The following is a 23,054-nucleotide window of genomic DNA, read 5'->3' on the forward strand; positions in this document are numbered from 1 at the left end:
CATGGAATGGCATAAAAATTATACAGAACTAAGTGAAGACAAACCACTGGTGTGGAAAAAAAAAAGCTACCTTAATTAGTTTTATTTTAATACTTTCAAACCATTGCTACATAAAACTTACAGATGATTCAGGGTCAGATAATTCATCTAGAAGTTTTCGTGCATCTACAACGGCTTGATAGAGTCTCAGGTTTTTGCCATCGGATGCAACAAAGCAAGCACTAGCAGAATTGCAGTATGTACCTAATAGAAAACACAAAAATTTTGTAGTTAGAGAAAAAAATGGCAGTCAAATGGCATCAGGTAGTCTATTACAATCCACTTCACAATATCTGAGTATGTTTCTAACATAATTTTCGTAAAGTACTGAAGCAAAAACCTAAGCAAATGTGTGCATTAAGCCACCAGTACTTGAACTTTGAAATAACTCTCTTTCTGCTCATTTATGTAACTGAAACTCCTCATAAAAGTGAATAATCTAAGCAGAATTTATGTATGTTTACAAACATTGTTCACACATGCAAAAACCAGTATGTAGTACACCTAAGGGAACGCTGCCATTCCTTAAAATGATTATGTTCTCTTCACTGTCACCTCTAAGGAGGTGCTCGGAAGTGCTAATTCTAGCATCCCTAGGTTGTCAGAGTAGGAGTCTAAAGTAAACTGTTCAGAAAAGCTATATTAGCTATAGCTTTTTTCCTTGGTTACTGTCTCTAGGCTCTTTGGGTAATATTAACCTCTATGAATATTTCCTTCTACCCTCCAGTTAAAAGTGCAGATATAAAAGTGGAGGGAGAAATATATCTGCAGTAGTGAATAATATATGAAAAACTGTAACAGACTGTCTTTTTTGCTTCTTTACAGTATACAGAACTGGCTTGACACAAGGTTTTCTATTCTGATACACGTTTTCCCCTTACATTATAAGAGAGAAGCAGCTAGTTATTTGTGTTTAGAAGACTTTGTGGGATTCAGACAGCACAGAATGTTACTATGTAAGCAGAGAAAATGGATTTATTTTATTTTAAATCAAAGTTATGTTATGCATTTATTAAGCATACTTAGGATTTTTGAGGTTGTACAACATCTTTGACACCCATTTAATCATTTAAAAGGTCAGACTGGCCTTAGCATAATAAAATAACCTGGCATTATTAGTATAAAATTAACGTTACATCCACAGCACAAATGACATTTTTAGTACTGTATACAAAGATGACAACTACTACAACAGCATCTTTATGATAATTCAAAAATAAGTATCTGAGTGGCTGAATAGAGCAACATTTGTAGAGACAATTTTCCTAACTGCAATAGAAAGCCCTAAAATTAAATAGAGAAGCTGAAGAATTGTCCTAGGGCATTACACATTAGATGTTGTACTGCCTGACCTCTGAAAAAGTATTGTTTGCAGTTCTGTAAAGTCAATGTAGTCTATTTCTTTAAAAATACTCTGTGTTCTAACCGGGCCTTTGTAAACCACTGATGGCCTGAAGAATTTTGGTATTGGTTCAGGACCTTCTAAGCAGAGTTCTTAGAGAGCATGTTAAAAGATTTTGATACTGTAAATTTTGGCTGAAAATCTTTCCCAATAATTCAGATGTTCAAGCAGTCCAAAAACTAGTTCTGTTCAACCCACTGCCTCCTGCAGCTGTATGTGGCCAACAACCCAGACGCCTAAGTCATGAGAACATCTGCATTATTAATACCATGTCAATGCAGAGAACACTCAGTGAAGCTGCCTAAAGCACTGAGGAAAGGGATCATGATCATCTTGTTGTTTGTGAGAGTGATGATTGCTTACTCACACAAAGAAGTTACTGAATGTCAGCTGATGCACAGTAACTACAGACTCAGACAAGATGAAATGTTTTGAAGTAGCTTAGCCTCAAATGAAATAAAAATGCTTAATTTGCATAATACAAGGAAATTACTGAAAAGTTAATATAAATATACTCTAAATACAATAGTAATTTATTTTAACAAATTAATTCTGTGACTTTCAGTATTAACTCTATATGGAAACATGCTAAGTATACTCACCAAGGCAATAGCTGGGAATAAGTGTTGGAAGCCAGGCTACGTTAGAGAAAGCGGATGTATGAAGAGAGTTAATTCGAGCCAGTTCAGATACTCCTCCAGTGTATGATAAAGGTCCTATAGGGTCTACACGCCACAGAATCAGCTCACTATAGATTGCATTTGGGTCATGGAATGTACGGGTTGCTGCATTTTTAAGTTGCTGCCTAGAAGAACCTTTCACATGTTTAATAGGATCCATTATTCTGTTTATCCTGTCAGAGTCCCAGGAACTGTCTGATTCAGGAGTTAATAGAGCATTATGATGAGAAGATGTTAGCAGTAATGGTAAAACAGAATGGCAAGCTAGATCATTGAGATGAAAACGGTGACCACAGTACCTAAATTTATGTGATACAGTTAGCACAGTAGTGAAAGCTGATTTATCAGCAAAAGTAACTGCCCACTGATTTAGAGAGCCATCTACATGTTTGGAAATCATCATTACTAGGGGAGAGATTATATTCACATTTGCACTGTCCTGGGCAAAGCTTTGTCCTTTATTTGCTAGAGTATTATCTGGAAAGTCCATTGTCTTCTGATGTACAGCATTACTGTTATCTTTTACAAAGACAGGGCAAGCATACATCATAATATTTTTGCTAAGGGAACTAGCATCTCCTGATGGAAATGCAACAGGAATCCTAGAAAAAAAAGAAACCCAAAAAAAAAAAAAAAAAAAAAAGAAAAGAAAGAAAAAAATTAGAATATAACAACCCAGCTTAAGTCTGAATAAATAGCTGTTTCACAGGAAGTACTTAAAATTAAATTCATACTGATCTTCAGATATAAAAGAAAGGACAAAATGATTGTTGATTAAGATCATAAATAATAAAACAATTTCAAATATAAAATACCTGAACTTGTTGAAAGATGCCTGGAGTGTATTCATCTAAATATTTCACATGCCACACCAAAAAGGTACCATCAATAGGATGGATAGTAAAAAGCATATCTGGATTTCTGTTCCATTCAGTTAGGAGCAACTCAATTTTCCGATCTAACAAAACTGTTGGAAGAGGCATGCGTGGGCCTGCTAGTAGAGATGTTTTGGGGCTTCCCTCTCTTTCTCCATCTTCATGTTCTGAAGAGCCTGTACCAGTCCCTGTCTCTGATTCTCTATCTATAGACAAGTCTGCAACAGAAAAGAAATGCGCCATTTTATCCATTGCAAAGATTTCCCTATCGGTTTTTATCTGCTAATAGTACTATCTGATAAGAACATTCATGCACATTGAGGGTAGAAACATTTTTCTTTGGTCTGTCTGTACAAAAATATGAGGCTCTTGCCTTTGACTATCGCTTCTAACTATACAATACAAGTAATAATAAATACAACCGTAAAAATCAAGATACTTAGAGTAATGCCCTGCCTAAGATTATTCTGGTCAACTGTACAAACCCACACATTTCATATGAATGCTGGTTCCAAATTAATATAAGTGGTTTTTTTTTTTTTTTATTTAGAAGGTGATCATGAAATATATGGTATATAATCATTGAACTAGTATGTAGTGCATGTTCAGTAATAATTATCACACGCTTACTAACTACTGCATCAGTAATCTAGACTTTAAGAACCTAAGCATTATAAATGACACAATGTATCATTGGTTTACTATCATTACTTGGTCTTACTAGTTTCTGTAGACAGATTTTTATTTTTACACATTCTTACTGGCCAAGTGACCCTCCCACACCAATGTAAAGTACTTCTGGTAGGATAAGTTTTCCCTCATTAATTTCAAAATATGTCTCTCCATTCCTTTGTGAACAGCTACACTTGGGATCATCAGGTGATCTAAGGTTTAAGATGTAAATCTTATCAGTACTGGAAACAGTGCAGTTGCATTAAAATGGAGCTAAAGTCCAACCCTTCTTAAAGCTTGCCATAAGTTGGTATGTCATTACTGACAATCAGATTGTAAGGTAAATGGAAAGCAGGTCTTAGTGATAATTTCATAGCTCAGTAGAATATATCCAAAATGGAAATGAAAGACAAAAGCTACCTTTCTTTTTCACTGTGTATATCACTACTGCATTCCAACAGCGTACATAATTTAATTTTTCATGCCTACAATTACAGCAGCCAAAATTTCAGCTCTAAATGTCTATTTATTTTAGATTAGTGATAAAATGTTAGCACTTATAATTCTTGTGCTAAATAACTGCATTAGTTATTGCATTAATGTGCTTCAGAATAATGCTTGTGCTACATATCTTGATATTACTAACCATGATCTAATTTCATATGTAATCCTCTCTCTTTTTCTTCCATTTCTTCTTCTTCTTCAACCTCAACATCAAAATCTTGTTCTAGTTGTTGTTCGGAAATTTTTCTTAGATGCTGCATAAATACTTCAATAGAGGATGTAAAATTAAATTCTTTATTATTCAACCAGTGAACAACAAAGCCTCCATTTCCTTCATCTATATTAAAAGCTGTTCCAGCCAAGACTGATGGAATATCTGTGGAGATTTTTAAACAAATAAAAAAGCTATATATTAAACTGCTCATCTTTTTATTTATATATACACACAGAGATTTCTTAATTAAGATATTTAACTTATTTCAGGTAGAACATAATTTGTGCCTTTAAGATTAGAAAAGGTAAGATGTGGATCAAGTTTCTACTTGCAATTGTAATTAAAAAAATTTAAAGAGATTTTAACATCAATAAATTTACATGAAAATTGATTCTTATGTGAATGGTAAATGATACTCAACAGTTCTAATTGTTCAGTTTCATATGTTGCAGTGTTGTCATTTCATGTACAAATTTTAGGTAAGGCACATGATTGCTCTTTAATCTTCTCCTTGTTTAAAATATTCTGCATTATTCTATAAAAAGTAGCTGGTTTCCTGCCAAAAAATCTGGTACAGTTTTTTTTCATTCACTACATATTCTGTAGGAAGCAAATACTCTATTCATCATAAACCATTGCCTCCCAAAATCCAACAATGAAACGCAAAGAAGACTTCAAGTTTAGGTTTCTTTTGCTTTCTGATGTGCAAAGATGAATTTAATTGTCTTTTAAAAGTGCTGAAGGTATTCAGAATAAATTCAGCCTCATTTGTCTTACAAAACTCTATGCCAAGTAACAGACTGGTGAAATAACAGTCTTCCTACAAATTCCCTGTATTCAATAAGGCAAAGCAAAGAATGCATCTCAGTCCCCTTTATTTTTTTCATTTTGTACAAATATATTGTTACAGTTTAATAAATGGTTGTATTTCACCTGTATTAGGGTTGATGCTTGCTGCTATATGGAAGTGACCAAGTGCATTTGCATGATGTGAAATGTGACGCTGAACTTCATGAGTACCCTGTTGATCTGGCAATACATCCGGGTGGGTAACAAGAACTGAAGATCTCCTTTGTCCTTTTCTCATATTTTTCAAATGGTGAATTGTCTGAAATAATTATAAAAAATAAATTGAGGAATACTAAAAAACTGTAAGGTAAAAACTCACACTTATACAAAGCCTAAAGCTTTTTAACTTCCTTCTACCTAAGAAGTGAAGACTAGTTTCAAAAGGATTATTTTAAACAGATTTCAACAGATATTAGTAACACTTATGTACATCAGTTCTGGCCAAAGGCAAAGCACTTCTAACAGTCTTCTGAAAGTTCCTTTAATATCTGCTTCAACAACAACACAAAAATACACACTATTTTGTGTAATGTTCATAAACTATATTACAACAATCTAAAAGCAGTAACCTTTGCAATATAATTTTATAATGAGTTATTTCTGTGTCACTGAAAATTGCTGAGAGCACATGTAGAGCACAACTGATTCAAAGGCGCAAAGCATACTTGGTTCCACTCTTCCTATTTGTTGATCGTTATAATATGTAAGAAGTAAAAACTTGGTCTGATTGTAATAGTCTACAAATGAGTTGTAGGGTGGTTGGTTTGTTCTGTTTTGTTTTCTTGTTTTTATATTGATAGGTTTTCTCTTACTGTAAACTTAATAGACTTGATACGACTGCCACTGAAATTTAGAGCCCCATAATACCACCCTTTAGAAATGCAATTATTAAATCAGATAACTAAAAATTAGAAGAGTTTATTTACTGCCTTCACTGTTTTATAATGACAGACTTTCAGACCCAATCAGAATGAAACCATCACTTACTATTCCATTAAACATTCTCTCTTCCTGTCACTATTAGTTAGCTGTAGAAAAAGTTGATTGAGTTTTAAGACATGGAGCTTGGGTGCAGAGTTGCAAAGTCTCTGACTTCTTCACTGTTTAGTAACAGACTTCAAAAACTGATATGAAGTAATTCAGACTGTTATGCTTATAAGAACTAGATAATACATATTCTTATCGAGTTCTACATCCTTTAAATATTTACTTTTTAAGAATCTTGAAATAAAAAATTCACAAAGTAAGTATTTACTTGTACCTCTAGTGCATGCTGTATTTTGTCCTTTTGCTTTCCAGATTGAGAGATAGTGCTGCTAATGCTGGAAGTGCTGGTTTCACAGATCTGCTCACCGAGAAGAGTATCTTCTGGTAACAACGTCTCTGCCCACAGCCGACAGATGCCATCAAGACATGATGTGAGTAACACATTACAGACCAAACCCCTAACGACAGACATATCAAGGTTACTACCCAATGTAATTAAATTAGCTATATGGACACAGCAGAAATTAGGGGATTATACAAGTATTTAGTAGTTATTGTTTCATCCAAATTTCTGCCTCTCCCCTAACTAAAGGTTTTATATCAGTAGGGATTTTTGGCATGCTGATAAACCCATAGATTATTGGCAAAAGTGCATGTGAACACAGAATGGTTATTATTTGATAAATGCAACAGTTATTATAAAACTGCAGTTATGAAACTTCCTAAACTATCTGACTTGCTGAGCTATGGTGAAGAATGCATAAATTTTACTAAATAATGAAAAGTGAAATTGAACAGCTAATTAAACACCACTATATACAACAAGGTGTAGAAAATAGCTTACTAAATGCTAATCATTTAAACAAACATTTTATTTCCAATGTCATAGCACCATTTGGTGAAGACAAAGCCTTACATCCATGTTTCCTCACATAACTTGAGAAGGCACTGAAGTTTAGACCATATTTTAGAATAAATCTCACCTGTTAACATGACTATCACTATTGCACTAGGTAATACAGAAGCTTATGGGAAGATGTTGATATGTTTTATTTCTTGAAAATATAAGCAGAGAAATCTAATCATGTTCTTGATGGCCAAACTTCAAGCAGAGTGTTAAAAAATACTTGGTCAAAGGCTTGCTTGTTTTTTTTTTAAAAAGAAAACTTCCAAACCTGGGCATGTACTTGCTAATGTTACGCCATGAAAATCCTGTCACTGCTCGAGGATGCGCCAAATAAACAAATGAGAAGTGGACAACCCCTGAGCATTTTTTCTTTTCTTCATTCTCTTGGGGCAGAAGAGATGACTTCCAACCAGTCATAGGATACCAAACCTTTAAGAGGCAGTCATCCTATGTAAAGCAATAAAAAACCATGGGGTTAGCTAGCTATAATTACAAAACATCACAAAAAGAAGATCCCAAATAATAAGGAAACTGCAAGTCTAGTATGTTTCATGAAAACTTGATCTGTGTCCCAGAACAATTTGCAGTTTTTCAGACAACCCATTTCTAAGACCACTTATTTCATTGATGGTCATCCTGGAATGAGTTACAGGACTGAAGAACTATTCTGCTGGCAACACTGCATTTAAGGAATTTTTCTTCCAGTCCAGTTGGCCCCCTACTTTTCTCTTGGTTCACTATGCATTTTCTGCATAGCACATATGCACGCTTAAGTTCCATGTCCATTTCCCTGAAAAGATAGAAGCCAGAAATAGACTGCCACTCACACTACAATATTAAGCTCATTAACAGTCAGTTTCTCCACTGAGACAATTCATACTGTAAGTCCCTGTTGGTTCCCATACACAGAAAGCCTGACTTTCATGGAAAGCACTGCACCTACCGACCACAGGCCCACAACAGAGGAGCAGATATGTGTATTACAACCTTCCCCTCCACCAGGACAACCTATGCTACCTTTCTGGTTTGAATGGTTGGGCACCACTAACATAATTAATTGAAACAAAACTGAAATGCTGACACAGCAATAGTACAAATGCTGATAAGTGAGACTGGAGTATGACTATACTGATGTGAGCTACGGACAACATTACTATTATGACAACAGTACATTGTACACAGCTGGATGCCATATCCCTGGTTTTCAGGACTTGCTTCTGGAGATACAGAATAAAGTAAATAAATGAATAAATTATGAAACTCTAAGAGTGTGAATAAAAGATACTATTTCCTGACAAGCATCAAAAAGTACAGTATCTGACCACAGGTTCTGCAGGAAGAAAGTCTGACAGGCAGCCCTGTTAAGAATTATGATCAAAGCTGTGTATCTCATGGAACAACTAATACAGAGCTGTCTTACAGACAGAAAATTACTTCTGGAACCATCTGCCTCACCTACTTTGTCAAATGCTTAGCTATATAGAAGTATATTCATGGGAAATAGAAATATGGAATGAAGCAAATGTTTTGATAATTTTCTAACCACAACAATTCTAAATGTAATATTTATTAAGGTGTTGCAAATACATGTTTAGTCATAAAATAATGCAGCTCATGATTCAATTGTCCTCTTTAGTAAGTGTAAGAAAACAAAGGTTCCAAAAATTCGTCTCATTTTTCAACTGACATTAAGTGCAAGCAATGAATGATTACCTATCCAGACTTGAAAACCAAAGGGAATCACTCAAATGAGAGGGTGACATTAAAGAGAATTATTAATTGAAAACTTAGCTTGAATAGCTGTTGCGGAGGGACATCACACACAGACCAATGTGATCAAGTGAAGTCCATTTACTACCACGTTTGATACAGTTATATACCTTATGCACTTGTGCACGCGCCCTACACAATACTCTAATTGGTACAATACCCCGTTTCACGCGACACTATCTTATTCTCTATTGGCTGAGCAAGCTTCTTCACGAGGTGTCCAGCAGTCACTTATCTCATTCTTCAGCATCCAGGTGTTGTTTGTCAGGCTCTTCTTATCTTCCTTTTTCCCAGCGTACAAGGACACAGCGTCCTTGTCTGCTCCAGCGTTTTGTAAACTTATGCTTCGTTCCCACCTAACGGCTGGGTTGCTCACATTCCTTTGCCCAGCCAAGAAATCCTCAACATACAGCAATTTAACAAAAAATATGCCAAACTGAAATAGAAGTTAAGAATTGGTAATTGAACCCAGAATTCACTAAATAATAGAAAATATTTTAATTTATCCACTGAGATATGCATATTATACCAGTTAAAATGTGTACATATTCTATCATAATGAGCTAATATTTATCCTCATTACTTCCAATAGAAGTAGAAAAATATGTTTATGCATATCTGAAAGTTCATCTAAGTATATTTTATCTAAAGCATATATGTATACAAGCCTGTATCACTGTCACTGTATTTCCAGGTTGATTCTCCAGTATTCAGTAAGAGTACACAGCTAAATCCAATTTCTTGTTGCTGAAATTCATGGAATTGCATGAAAATACAGCATTGCACAAGATGATAATTTAACTTAGCTCAGACTACGATAGAGCATATAGTCCAGGACTATTCTGTATTACTTATTTACTTTGTCAAACAAATGCAAAACATTAACATTGCAAACACTTATTTAATTATTCTTTTTTTGTCCATACCTTCCCAGCTGTTGCAAAGTATTCACCATCAGGAGACCATGCCATCAAATGTACTGATACTGCAGTCCTAAAGAACATGGGAGTAAAGTTTTAAGTTGTAAGTAAAGTCTATTTATTCTATAGTATTATTCCATATGTATTCAGTTGAATAAGTATTACTGTTCATTATTTAAATGAAATATATTAGTATTCTATGTTGTTGCTTTATGCATACTTTAGAAATAGCAGAAGCATAAAAAGTATTTGCCACAGTGAAACAAAATATTTAGTATTTTCAGTTTTACAGAAAAACAGCCCGTAAAATAAATTGTTTTAAGTACAGCAAGCCTAGGCTAGATCCGATGAGATCACAGAAGTGAAGTTTGTCCCATATGCTCCTCTACTCCCAGTGAAGCCAAGACAAATAGTAGGAAGAAATGAAAATGAAGATCTTTTAGATAATTTGTGATACTATTTGACTGCGACTACAGCTTATCGTTCAGCTGTCTGAAAGAAGAAAGCAGCCTATACAGTGCTTCATGGGCACAAAATCTAAAATGGCTTCAAAAAAGTCAAGAGAAAACAGGTTCATAGGCAGCTGCTTCCCAAGTCTGCATATATATAAAAATGGCTGATCACAAAGCACTTCCATAATATGGATCTCAAATAGAACTGGGTAGAAGGGGTTTCAGGACCCTCTTCCTAAGATTCAGGAAGCAGTTCTCATCTTTCAGTGGAGTCTATCTGCCTGCTACTGCTCCTCTGTTCAGTCTCATCCAATATCTCAGCACTACTTTCAAAGATGAGAAAACAGGGACAATTTTTATATGTTGCCAGTGTTACAGTTTGGGTAAGCCTTTATCTAGGTTATCTGGTGATAGGTCACTTGAAAAAGTGAGGAATTTCTGTTTGGAGTAATGTACATTGTTTGAATTTTATGGTATTTTAAGCTGATTTAAAAGCTCATTTTAAAATATGGTTTTGGAGAGAAGATAGGGTTGATATATGAGGGGGCATTACAATTTGTCTTAAAATAAAAATTATCTCACTCACTTGCACTGCCAGACACATTTCCAGTCATTTAGAACTGGGAGAACTTTATCATCTTTGATCTGATTGTCAGGATCATCACCTTCTTCTTCTAGAATGTCACTAGATGGAGGGGCCCACAATTGCAAGAAGTCAGTTGCTGTCAGCAGCCTGTTACCTGAAAGTAATATCAAAGCTGTGAAACCAAGATGATGCATGTATATTGAAAGACTAAGCCTGTCATCATATTTTGTTGATGATTATTCAAAACAGGTTGAAAACTCAACTTTGCAAAGTCCATTTTAATATGATAGGGTATTCAATCATATTGTATAGCTGCTTTTATTAAAACATTTTGAATTTATAATACCTTTTAAGAAAGAACATCAAGGTTTTTTTGGTGACTTCAAATGATAAACGATATTTAACAATGAATGTTGTAGATGCTAAATAGCCATTCACATCTCTAATAAAGATACATTGTTAGACATCTTATAAATATCTGTGCCCAGGTACATTGCTCACTTTAAAGGTGATAAAATTCTATTTAAATGATTATTAGTGGTAATTTAAGTCAGTTAGCAACTTAGCATTGTGATTCCCAAACTAAGATCTTGCATAAGAGAGACAAACACTTGGCACAGCATCTTCAAAAACGCTAACTGTAGCCTCACATTTTACGCAACACTGCCTGAGAACAGATAATCTAAAATTTCCATATTCATGCTCTCACTTTATTACAATAAAAATAAAGTGTTCAAGATCTCCTAACTACAAATGTTGAACAAATAATTTCACAAACTTCACATTACCTTGAGGGTCCCATGCCAGGTTGTAAGTCATAGAACTGAGGAAGAATTGCCCAGTTTTAAGCCACTGACACTTTAGTTGCTGTAGTTAAAAACAGTAAAGGATTAATTCTCACATCAACAGCAAAGTGGAAAGTTATTGATATTTCTTTCTTTCTCTAAGAAATTGCTATTAAGCCTGTTGCAAAAACATTCAGGACCCAGTGGCGGATTGTTGAATCTAGTTTTAATAATTTCTTTAATTGTTTTATAAAAATTAAATGCATCACAGAGTGCCCTGCAAACCAGATCTGGACCTGTCACACATACAAATATGTCTGTAGATTACTTTAAACTAGTTAAGTCATACTTTCATAACAACATAAGGGATGGCAGTATAGATGCAACAAAGATTGTGAAACCTGCTTGAGAACATACTTAATGCTTGAGTGCTCGACCATGGCTGTGCTGTTAAACACAAGCCTGGGTACACGTCTACAAGTCTAAGTCATATTTCTGTACCACAGATCTGACAACCTCTTCAAGTTAAAGAAACACCAACTTGTCACCATGTCATTCTAGTATGAGATTCAAGAACAAGATGTTGTGAACTTAGGAGCGCAGTTCCCAGTTTGATTCACGCAGCGGAAGATCCAATTTTATTATGGATGGTGGAAAATGTTTATCCATTAGTCTTTTGTGTGCCCATGTAATATAATAATAATAACTAGCAGACAGACTTTTGCCTCTTCTAAAAACCTAAACCAAATTACAATCACGAAATACATACTTACACAATTTCTTTTATGAGAATTTATACCAAGTGGTTCAAATATGCAGACAGCATTTCCATATGATGCTGCAATCTGGAAAAAAAAAATTCAAGACTCAAAACATAAGGTTAGGAGATAAGTGTAACCGCTTTTTAGTATTCCAAAATAGCTAAAGAATTTCCAGCAACGTGTGCCATTGTTCAAGAAAAGTGAAATTAATGCAAATGTCATTAATTGTGTTACAGGTATACTTTCTTAAGGAAGTTGAGAAATACATACTTCCGAACAAGCCCATCTTTAAGATTTTAACTCTAGGTAGGAAAGACATCTTGTTCAGTGGGATAAATGCTGTCAATCAGATCTAATATATTCTTCTAGAGTAACTACTGCTAATGCATAAGGGAAAGCTGATGCCTTCACTACTACTGCTCATGTTTCGTCTACTTCACAGCTAACTAATAAATTAATCATAAGTGTCTGGGTCTCAGTGTGTTCCCAGATTCCATTTTGTACCACTAAATAATAATTACAGGAAACAGGAAGAAATGAAATTCTATTTTAAATAGTTAAATACATTTTGAGGGGAGACAAATGGTAAACAGAAAAACTGAAGTACTTATACCACTGAACCCCGCAATTTCTTTCACTCACTTATTTCACAGAAACCTCCATACACCATATGGTCTTTATGACGAATTTATCTGGTCATGTTCCTAATACTCATATGGCTATGAGTACTTTTGACTACATTTAAAATTCCTTTTTCTTCCTTAAAAGATTTCTAAAAGAAAAACTGTTTAAGTTCATCCCGTTCAGCATCTGGTTTCCTTAATAAAGAAATGATGCAAAAGTTTCACAACATTTATTATGAAATCTTATTTCTTCTTTGGGGGAAGGGGAGTGGTGGCGGGAAAGTTGCAACAACACACTCCCAAAGAAAAGAACAGACTGTGAATTCAGAGTCCAGAATGCAGAACCACCCAGAGGTTCATGGTGATCTTGCAGGGGCCACCTGTGCAGCTGGAATCTCCTCTCTTCCAGTCCTACTGGGACTGCACTGCTGCAGTGCAGGGGCCCTGGCTACCTAAAGCTGCCCAAATCCTAACTAAGGCTTTCTTAATACCGCAACCAATTTTTAACTCACTAATATTAGGCAGGGACAACTGACAAACAAAATTTGCTCAGTGCACTACCATAACTCATAGGAAGTATTTTTTTCTCAGCAATCTAAACTGTCTCTTTAGCACTGTTTAGGGATTAAAAATAAAACCCCATAGCCAGTCAAGGGGCCATGCAGTTATGACGGCTGATACTGTAGCACTTCTAAACACATTAAACATGCCTAAGCTTTTCTGAAAGAGAAAGTATTTCTAATTCATTACTTTGCAGGACACAAACACACACACACGCACATATGTGTGTGTATATATATGTATACATGAATGATTTATCCACGTCTTCTTTAGCTAGATGAAAGAATACAACAATGCAGACAACAATAATTTTAGTAGCATTCCAGTTCTGATACTAAACTGTAACTAATACATATTCCCACATTTTGTGGGACCTGTTATTGCAGGTCCTGGAAAGAAATAAAAACCATTGTTATAAGATGCCTCCTGCTTCCCCCCAACCCCAAAATTACTATTAAATTGAAACAATTCTCTGAGTAACTCAAGAGGTATTACTCAGAAAGTTACATATCAGTAAAAACTGATCCTTGTCATGAAATTGACTCATTAATACCATTAATATATTATGTTGCTGTTTAATTATTTTGAGTATTCAATATTTTTTTAATTCTATACAGGTTTATTAAAATCCTTACCCTGCCTTGTCGTTGGGAGCATTCCACACAACTGACCTGGATGTTTCCATGTTTAGCACCAGGAATAATTTGCACACATTCAAAGTCATTTGCCAGAATAACAATGTCACAACCAGAGCCATATGCCTGAAATATTTTTTAAAAGAAATACAATTAAAAATTTATTAAAAAAACTAAATACTTATTAGATGGCTTACACTTTTGAGAGAGCTGTGAAAATCTCAATTGAAACAAGTAGCAGGTTTAGTCCCCATCAATACAGCAGCACCAGCAGAATAAGCAACAAGTAAAAACAAAGTAGCAAAAGAGACCTTAAACCTTCCAGGGTTTAAATCAGGCAAAAAGAAACAGGAAAAAGCCAAACCAAACAAAAACCCAAAACAAACCCCAAACTTCTTCTAGAACCTAAGCTCTGTGTATACTTTCACTTTTGTTTGTTTTGTGTATTTTGTTAGGTTTTAGTTTTTGTTGTTTTTTTTTCCTCCCCTCCAATTCTTGTTACCTCTTAGAGCAAGGCAGCCAAGAGTTTACTATTTAGGTGCAATTATTAAATTTGCATATAATTTTCTTAAATGTGTGTGTCATGCCCCTCTGCACTTTTTTCTTTTTTTTTTAAAGAATATTAAGTGATTCTTTTCTATAAGAATACAATTTCTGGGGTTTTCTGTGTTTTAAGAAGTGCACATTACTATAAGACTAGAAACCAACAAAGATTTGTCTTGGATATATTGTATCTTGTGCAATACACACTACAGTCTAAATAAATTGTTTAAGAATAAGTTATAGAACAATGATAGCTTGCAGCACTTTTTATTGGCAGGATAAATATATATCTGTCTGCCAACCTTTCACTTGTCCTCGTATGCCAGAATATTCTAAAAAGTTTAATCACTCCAGGTGATCTGTTCCACTGAACTCCCACATTCAGGCATAGAAATCCCTCCCCAGCACCAACCTACCAATAAGCCTTTTTAAAGTAAACCATTAAGCTAGAAGTCTCTTTCCTTAAAGTAAGTTTTCCACTGATTCCAATACAGTAGGCAGAAATTTTACTACAGCTGCATTAAGCAGGGGGTGCAAGTCCTCAACAGTCAATTTCAGATGGTACAAAATTACTCTGTCATTTTAACTTGTCCCCTGCTTCTTTCACAATAATTTCCAAATTACTGAGTCCTAGCCCTCTCCTCCGAGGTCAATCGGTTTAAAGGCTACCTGTATTATTTTTGAGAAGTGTATGAGAAGTTGTGAGTATTTCTATAGATTTACAGGATCAGTGCCCATTGATGGGCACACTAAAGTAATGGTACAAGATAACCACGGGAACTAGAATGGACAATTTATGTCTCATGACCTTCTATGTCTACTTCTGATCCTCCTGGGAAGGAGCAACGAGTGAGAAAGTCTGAAGAAAAAGGCCTAATTTAGTGAAAGTACAATCACTGCTAAAAACAAGAAAGGAACAGCAATATAAGCAGCAAAGCAGAAACTCAGGCCTCAGAAATTAACACACCATACAACTGCACACACAAAAATTAAAACTGCGTACAAAACATAGATTGTCTAAAAGATTTCCAAGGTCATCTCACAAAAATAAAGTAGTGATCCAGTATTGTCTGATTTCTCAAGACCACAACTGTTGTTCTGGGAAGCTCTGAGGAACTGATACTGGAGTTATTCACAACGTAAGCAGAAGAGGGGGAAAAAAACCCCAAAAAACAACTGCTAAATGTTGTTAGAGAGAGATTATCTATGTAACAGAATATCCTAGCTCCTTGATGACTAGGCTATGCAATTATTAGACCCAGTCTGGAAGGGAATAAGTTATTATTAAAATGAAATAGGATTATTTCCAGAAAGTAAGAGAAAGAAAGATGAGATTCTGAGACAAGTTCTGGCACTGAACAGAAAGTCTTTTAATTTTGTTGTTTTCCTATTTTTTATTTTGGAATTTGTTGCAAAACAAACTCCACTAGTGGTGTGGAAAGCTGGGCAGGCCAGCAAATGTTCACAAGTAGGAAGGAAGAAGATGGAGACCAGGATGTGAATGCCTATAAGTAGACAGGAAAATAAAAGCAGCTCCTCTTGTTCCAATAATTTATTCAGAATTCTAATTTTTACAAGCAATTGATTCTCCTACTATTACTTCAGAGGGTGAGCAATTAAAATAGCAAAGAATTTAAATACTCACCCTCTTTTCAACAGTCTGCCTCATAACTACTGATACAAACCTACTAAAAGACATGATTTAAATTGTTATCTAATACAGTAAAAAAAAACGTTACTGATCCACTTCAAACAAGGACTTAAACCTTTTGGATACCCTATTTTTATATTGTTGGTATTGATAGCTTGACTTGCAAATTTCAAACCAAAGTAAACATAATTTATCACTAGTTGCAATCCTGTTAGCAGGAGATACGGATGTGTGTCTCAGAAGTGATACAGGGAAAGGAAAAGACTTCTCAACTTTAATTTCCTTATGGTTACTGTTCTTAAACATGCACGTTTGTATGTGTGTGTATAGTTGATAATGTATGAAGCAGAAAATATTTTATACTTGGGTATGTCTGTTGACTCTGTGAAGCAAAAGAATTTAGTGTCTTCCTTTTTTAGTTTCTCTTCTTTCCTGTCCCCTATCCACACTTCTTATCATAGCAACAACGCAGTGTTTTCCCAGCTAATTATACGATTTAGCATATTTTTCTAAAGTTAAGTACAAAGGTCGTTGTGAATTAAAAGGGTGGTTTACAGTAGAATTTTTTCTTGAGAGAGAGAGATCTCTTTCCTAAGTGAAATCATTACTGTCACTCATATCCTTTCTACTCTTTGCCTGTGTTTGGCACTGCACCAACAAGTGACTCAGCACACCTAAATGTCCTAAGCCAACAGAGAGGATCTAGTCTGTTAGAGACCTTAGTCGGAACACGTTCCCAACTGCAGGTATCAGCCTTCAGGTTCTTTGAAGAAGTGCTGTCTCTTGGTTCTGGGGTCATTTTCTCAGTGTAGTTATATATTCTGAGAATGTGTCTCATTTCTTGAAAGTATGTTAAAGTATATTTACCTTAAATCTTAAATTTACTTTAAGAAGTACATTTATTATAACCCCACCTTTAAGAAAAGGTGTCCCCTTGTTTTAAAACAAGTATTCACTTTTTCACATTTATAGTCTCCAAATTTCTCAAAACATAAAAGGTCAGTATACTTTTCTGTACTGAAAGACATTTCCATATTTCACATTATACATCTAAATACACGTTTTCCGTCTGATTACTTTTATGAGGCTTTTCTAATACACTCAATATATTAATATGTTTAGACTTGAACAGAACACATTTCTACTAAGTCCTCTTCTCATTTTGTCCTTTCACTCCTTAAGCTGGTAATGCAGTTGAAGCACCCTATGTTGGCAAAGAATACGGTAGCGTCATAATATTTAACATTAGTAGTTCCTTCTTGAGGATTCGGCTGACAACATCTTCAGGGAGATCATTCATGCCACCACAGGTCTATCCTGCCAGAATAACAGTGGCCACAGGATTTGGGGAACTGACTAACAATCTGCATAGCCTGATAAAAGGAATGGAAAATTGGTAAGCCATACAAAAAGGAAAGATGGAAAAGAAGATGCTGAGATACTGTAAGGGATGGGAGCAGTACAGAGGTCTTAGCTAAACAGAATTATAAGCAGTCACTGAATGAAACAAGTGCAGTAAAAACCACCCACATGGAGTATCTGCCAAACCATTTCTAATGTCACTGATAACTTCAAAGAGAAAATTAAATGGAGTTGCAAAACTGCCAGAATGCAAGGATGACTTGCAGGATCCATAAGCAACTAATAAGCTGTAGTTTGCCAATGTCTGCTCTAACTGTCAAGATCTGGGACCACTGAAATGAACAATGACAAGGCTCTAATTTCATGCAGGAACACCAGACACAAGCAGGACATTGTGTCCTACTGTAACAGTTTATGCTATATCCTCAATTTTCAGATAATATGAAAGCAGCACGTGCATCTCTCTTTTTTAGCTGCCCAAGTTTTACAGTTTGGTTCTCTAATTTTAATATTGAGCACTGGAACTAACAGATAGGGAAACAATTATTCCTTCACATTCTCATCTTGTTTTTTCTTTATATAAGTAATTTTCTCTGTGTAAAAAATGATTCTTCTCTTTCTATAACCTGCAACTCTTTACAAGTTTGGCATAAGTGAAAGAGACCAGAAGTCCTCAAGCCCCAGTGTGTACTATTAGGGGTACAAAGACATTTCAAGATGGTAAATTATGTGGAAGAATCACAATCAGTCCACAGTGGTATTAAAAATGAAGTTCATAAACATCTAAAATTACATATATTAATTAAAATCTGTACTGAAACCTCAATTAAAGCCTCTATTGGCCTTATGGTACTCCTCCAGTATAACAACACTCATCCTTAAGTTTCTGGATTGGATAGTGAACATAGAAGATGCAGAAATTCCCCCACCTTCCTATTAGCGACAAAGACACCTGAGTTCTGAAACATTTCAAAACTGTCATCAGTGGACACAACACTTACACTTCCCTCCTCCCTCAGCTAAGTACTAGTAGAATTACACACACTTAATGAAAACCGCAAAATAACTGAAAAAAAACCCCAACCTGCTACTAGCCTGTGGGCTGTACAACAGGCTTTCCTAAATTGACATTTGAGATGAATTCATGATTAAATTCTTTATAATATGCTTACACACAGAGCTTCAGAGAAAAAAGAACATAGTAAGGATTCAGATGTTAAGTGTCTGTAATCCAGCTCACATAAACATGACACAGTGGAGAACATACAGATATATCTAAGTAGTAATAACAGGGATTTGCAAATAAGGGTTTTAAGAAGTAATTTTTCAAGAAGGATGAAGTAGAGGAGAACCCTACACAGCAGAGAAAACCTATTCTCAGTTGCTGTATCTTGTGGACATAATGGTGTGAATGAAGATTTTGCTGTTTTCAATGAGGTAAAAAAAGTTCATGTGGGCGTGGGAGACTTTCATCTGCAACAGCTTCTGAAATCCATTACATGAAATTCCAGGCCAAGTGTCAGTACTGGCACGGAAGATGCCACGAAGCTTTTCCTTTTAAAAAATGAAAAATAATTAATTAATTTTTTTTCACTTCTATCATAAAAGTTCTTATGTAGAAATACCCCTAAAATCTGATATTCTGATTTTTCATTAATAATGTTTAGAGTTCTGTATTTTGTGCATTTAGTGATACCTCTTACAAGAAGTCATGTAACACTAGCCAGAGCATGGAGTTTTTATACTTCTAGAATCTAGCCTTTAGGTAATTGGCATACCTATGGATTTTTTATTTTTTTTTAAACCTAAACTGACATAGAAACTGCTACATTCTGTTCAGAGTTTCAGGGGGGAAAAAACAACCCTGAACTTGGACAAAAGGCAGAAGTCATATAAACAGAATCAGAACAGCTTGTCTTCTTTATTTGAAACTACCTTACTCCACATCACAGAAAGTCAGGTTGGTAACATAGATCCCACTCAGAGGTTAGGGTCAGTGACTGAAATTGGCTTAACCTAAAACAGCTGCTTAACAACAAAAACTAAATGAAATCAACCATGGTTTGAAAAATGCAGTTTACTACCTTTAAAAACTTACTAGCTGCCAGTTAGGCTATGAGGTTCAAATAACATACCCTTCTTCTGTCTAGGCAGGGTGTGTACTGTAAGGCCCTTCTGTATAAAGCTCAACTCTGACCTTCTGTAAACTCATTTGTGAAACACAGTTAACAATATTTGCTGAAATAAGAACATGAAGCAACAGCAATTTGAATTGCACACAGAATTATTACCAGAAATGACAATACCAGAACTTCTGTGATTTAGTACTTAAATGCTTTGCTTATGCAGCGTCCCTCTTGGAGCTCAAAAAAAAGGGAAGCTGAAGAGACTGCCTGGTAGCAAACAGCATTATGAAGCTATTTCGCTTCTAATCACCCTTCAAACAAGTTTCCCTGTGTATTACCCACTCTGCTAGACTGGGCATAATACAGCTACAACATCCACAAGCCAGTTTGTTATCCAAACATCTCTGTCCTTCATCCCTTATTTGGGAAATGCTAGATGTATGTCAGGATTGCTGCAGGCAGATGTGGGAGCATAGGGAGGAAAGTACGCTATGTGCATTTCAGATAAAAGACTGACAAAACCTTTGTAGACAACCTACAGCAACTGTCTGTTTCTTTGGATTTGTTTTGCTTTACAGAGTCACTAATACTTGTTTTCTAGCAGGTAAAGAAAAATTAATGCCAAAATTATTTCTTTTCCCCTTCTTATTCTCAGAATAACTAGATGACTTTTACCAAAGCTTTAAAAATGTTAAGGCAGAACATGTTATCATCTTAGCTCTAGCTACACTGACTCGGAAATTAAAAGCTTACCTTTATCCGCAACAAGGAGTCATGTAAACAAGCCAAGAGCAAACCATAGAGGAAAGGAAGGATAAAGAAGAACCTGAGAATTGCAGTGTCCCTAATCAGGTCAGAAGAAAATGTGTTCCTTCTCTCAGAATCCTAAGATTGCTGGAGTTAGGCATCTAAAGAAAGTTCACGTTAAGAGGACATTTCTTCTCCTCCTCAAAAAAGGAGGGACTAGCTCCAAAACTATTGACTAGTAAATACACATATACATGTACCCAAGCCGTTATTCTACTGTTAAGTGGAGTAACTTTAGCGTAAGTGATTCATTTCTGCACACAAAAAAGTCGTATTTTCAAGTCCCTGTGATTAATCAGTCGTAGCAATTTTGAACTAGTTCTCACACTTTTTAAACGAATGCCTTAACATCAACCAAAACATAAGCAAGGACATGCGCATACAAACAATGGCTCCTCTGCCACAGCCTAACTTCATATGGATTCATATAGTACAGCACATAATGTGTAGATTTCCCTTCTTGCCTTTTACTGCTCTGCTTCTGCTGTGTTCTAGAGGCTGACAGGTATTGGGTCTTAAGAGCACGTCTACAGAGTCAGGCTCTATCACCAGTACAGATGATCTCTTGCCTAAAATGCAAATCCGGCTTCAGGATCTGAGTTAAAGTTATGACTCAAAACAGCTTAACGGTTTGGGGGGGATGAAGCTATGTCAATACAGCGTTACTGATGTTGACCAACAGAATATAAGGTTAGGCACTAACGAAAGTGACACCTGCAGTGGGATGGTAGACTATGATGCTACTGAGAGTCACACAGGCGACTAATTTCCTAAGAATCTGGATATAAGACCCCAAACTGCAAGGAGATGTTTTTTAGCTGTACAATTTACTATAGGATCAAGGTCTAGAACAACAGGAAATAATACCACAAATATAGAGAAAGGAGAAAAAGGGAAGAAGAAAGTTACAGATGTAGAAGTCCAGAAGATACATTTATTAAAACATACTTATCCCTTTAGTTCCTTCTTTACTGTATTATAAAAAATTGGATGCAGCAGCCAGAGAAGACAGTGAGGTCTGTTATATGCAGTTCCATAATTAACATGCTACCAAATGATTCTGCATTTTTTTTGTAAAACATGACTTTGGTTCTTGGGAAATTGTTGTATAAACCATAACATAAAAAATGAATAACAATATATGTTATCAAAACTGTTCTGAGAATTAGCATAAAGTTGTCTTTTGTAATACCAGTTGATTGACTTTTCAAATCGTCACAGTAAAAAGAAACATTAGAATATGAATATGAGTAAATGACTTCTTATATAAATATCAAAAGTAACAGAGGAGGTCCCTTTAATAGCAGTATGGCTGTATAGCAGCAGATCAAAGAAAATAGACAGACATGGCACCTTTTATTTCTTAAGGCTTTTAAGCATCCATTACTGAAATTAGACATCTGTGATAATCTAAAGTAAGCTTTAAATGTTTGACAAGCCTGCTGACAGTTACCTTACACTAAAAATGATGATTTGTATCATTTAGCTTGGAATTGGTTGGTGCCTGGGATATAATCCTATAAATGTTAATATAAAATCTAATGAAACAATTTATTCCCATATAATAACATACTGATTAGATGACAGTGTGCAAAACATTGCATAAGCTGATCACTCATTAAAATCAGAGAAGCATATCATAAGCTAAAAAAGCAGAAATTGACATTAGAGTAGACAGAAAGGGCCCGTGGATGCTAAACTGATTTTATTATATAAACTACTGGACTCTTGAAATTTCCTGAGCATATTTCTTTCGATTTCTTTTCTGTTCCAGCTTAAGAGGAGCATTTGACAAGTTTGTGTTTTATTAACCACAGTAATTGCAGCCAAACGGTCATCAATAGTGGACAGGCTTCTTGAGAAGCCAAGCGGAACAGGCTACGTTCTCTTTGCAGGAGGACGATGCACACACACACACGAGAGAAAAAAAAAAAAAGAGTACCCAGCAAAATGTGGGGACGCACAGTTCGGGGGTTTCGCTGGCTCCCTACTCGGATTCGGAGGATCCGCGGAGCGCTCGCCAGAGGTGACGGCTGCACCCGCAGGTCCCAGCCTCCATCTGCAGCGGCACCCCGGGAAGAGCGAGCAGCAAGGCCCCTCCCGGAGGGCGTACGAGACGGTGACGCTCCGCGGTGGGGTCACGCCTGCCTTCTCCCGAGCCCTGCTGTCCGGGAGCGCCCCGAGGCCCCACAGGAGCGCTCCCACCCCACCTACAAGTAGGCCGGCTCTCACGCACCGGCCCTCGGCTCGGCGCACCGCCCCGAGGCCCCCGCTCGTAATCCCCGCCCTGACCACCGCGCTATTTCCGACCCCGGTCCGAGGGCCCGCAAACCACCCTGCCCG

The 23,054-nt window shown here is 35.9% G+C and overlaps 1 protein-coding gene across 3 annotated transcripts in view; it reads right to left on the reverse strand.

The window, feature by feature from the left end:
- The window catches only part of DMXL2 (Dmx-like 2), a 54,760-nt gene that overhangs the window by 31,376 nt on the left and 330 nt on the right, over positions 1–23,054 (reverse strand). For all 3 annotated transcript variants that reach the window (XM_010571854.1, XM_010571853.1, XM_010571852.1), the window contains exons 2-13: positions 14,223–14,348; positions 12,416–12,487; positions 11,646–11,724; positions 10,858–11,011; positions 9,826–9,892; positions 7,398–7,576; positions 6,497–6,680; positions 5,320–5,494; positions 4,315–4,548; positions 2,937–3,214; positions 2,044–2,740; positions 122–243 (exon numbers count right to left, since the gene is read on the reverse strand). In XM_010571854.1, the coding sequence (XP_010570156.1) occupies positions 122–243; positions 2,044–2,740; positions 2,937–3,214; positions 4,315–4,548; positions 5,320–5,494; positions 6,497–6,680; positions 7,398–7,576; positions 9,826–9,892; positions 10,858–11,011; positions 11,646–11,724; positions 12,416–12,487; positions 14,223–14,348 (2,367 nt within the window). The remainder of the gene's footprint in view (positions 1–121; positions 244–2,043; positions 2,741–2,936; positions 3,215–4,314; positions 4,549–5,319; positions 5,495–6,496; positions 6,681–7,397; positions 7,577–9,825; positions 9,893–10,857; positions 11,012–11,645; positions 11,725–12,415; positions 12,488–14,222; positions 14,349–23,054) is intronic.

This window comes from Haliaeetus leucocephalus, unplaced genomic scaffold (assembly GCF_000737465.1).
Source record: "Haliaeetus leucocephalus isolate CR32 unplaced genomic scaffold, Haliaeetus_leucocephalus-4.0 Scaffold339, whole genome shotgun sequence".
NCBI classification, from domain to species: domain Eukaryota; kingdom Metazoa; phylum Chordata; class Aves; order Accipitriformes; family Accipitridae; genus Haliaeetus; species Haliaeetus leucocephalus.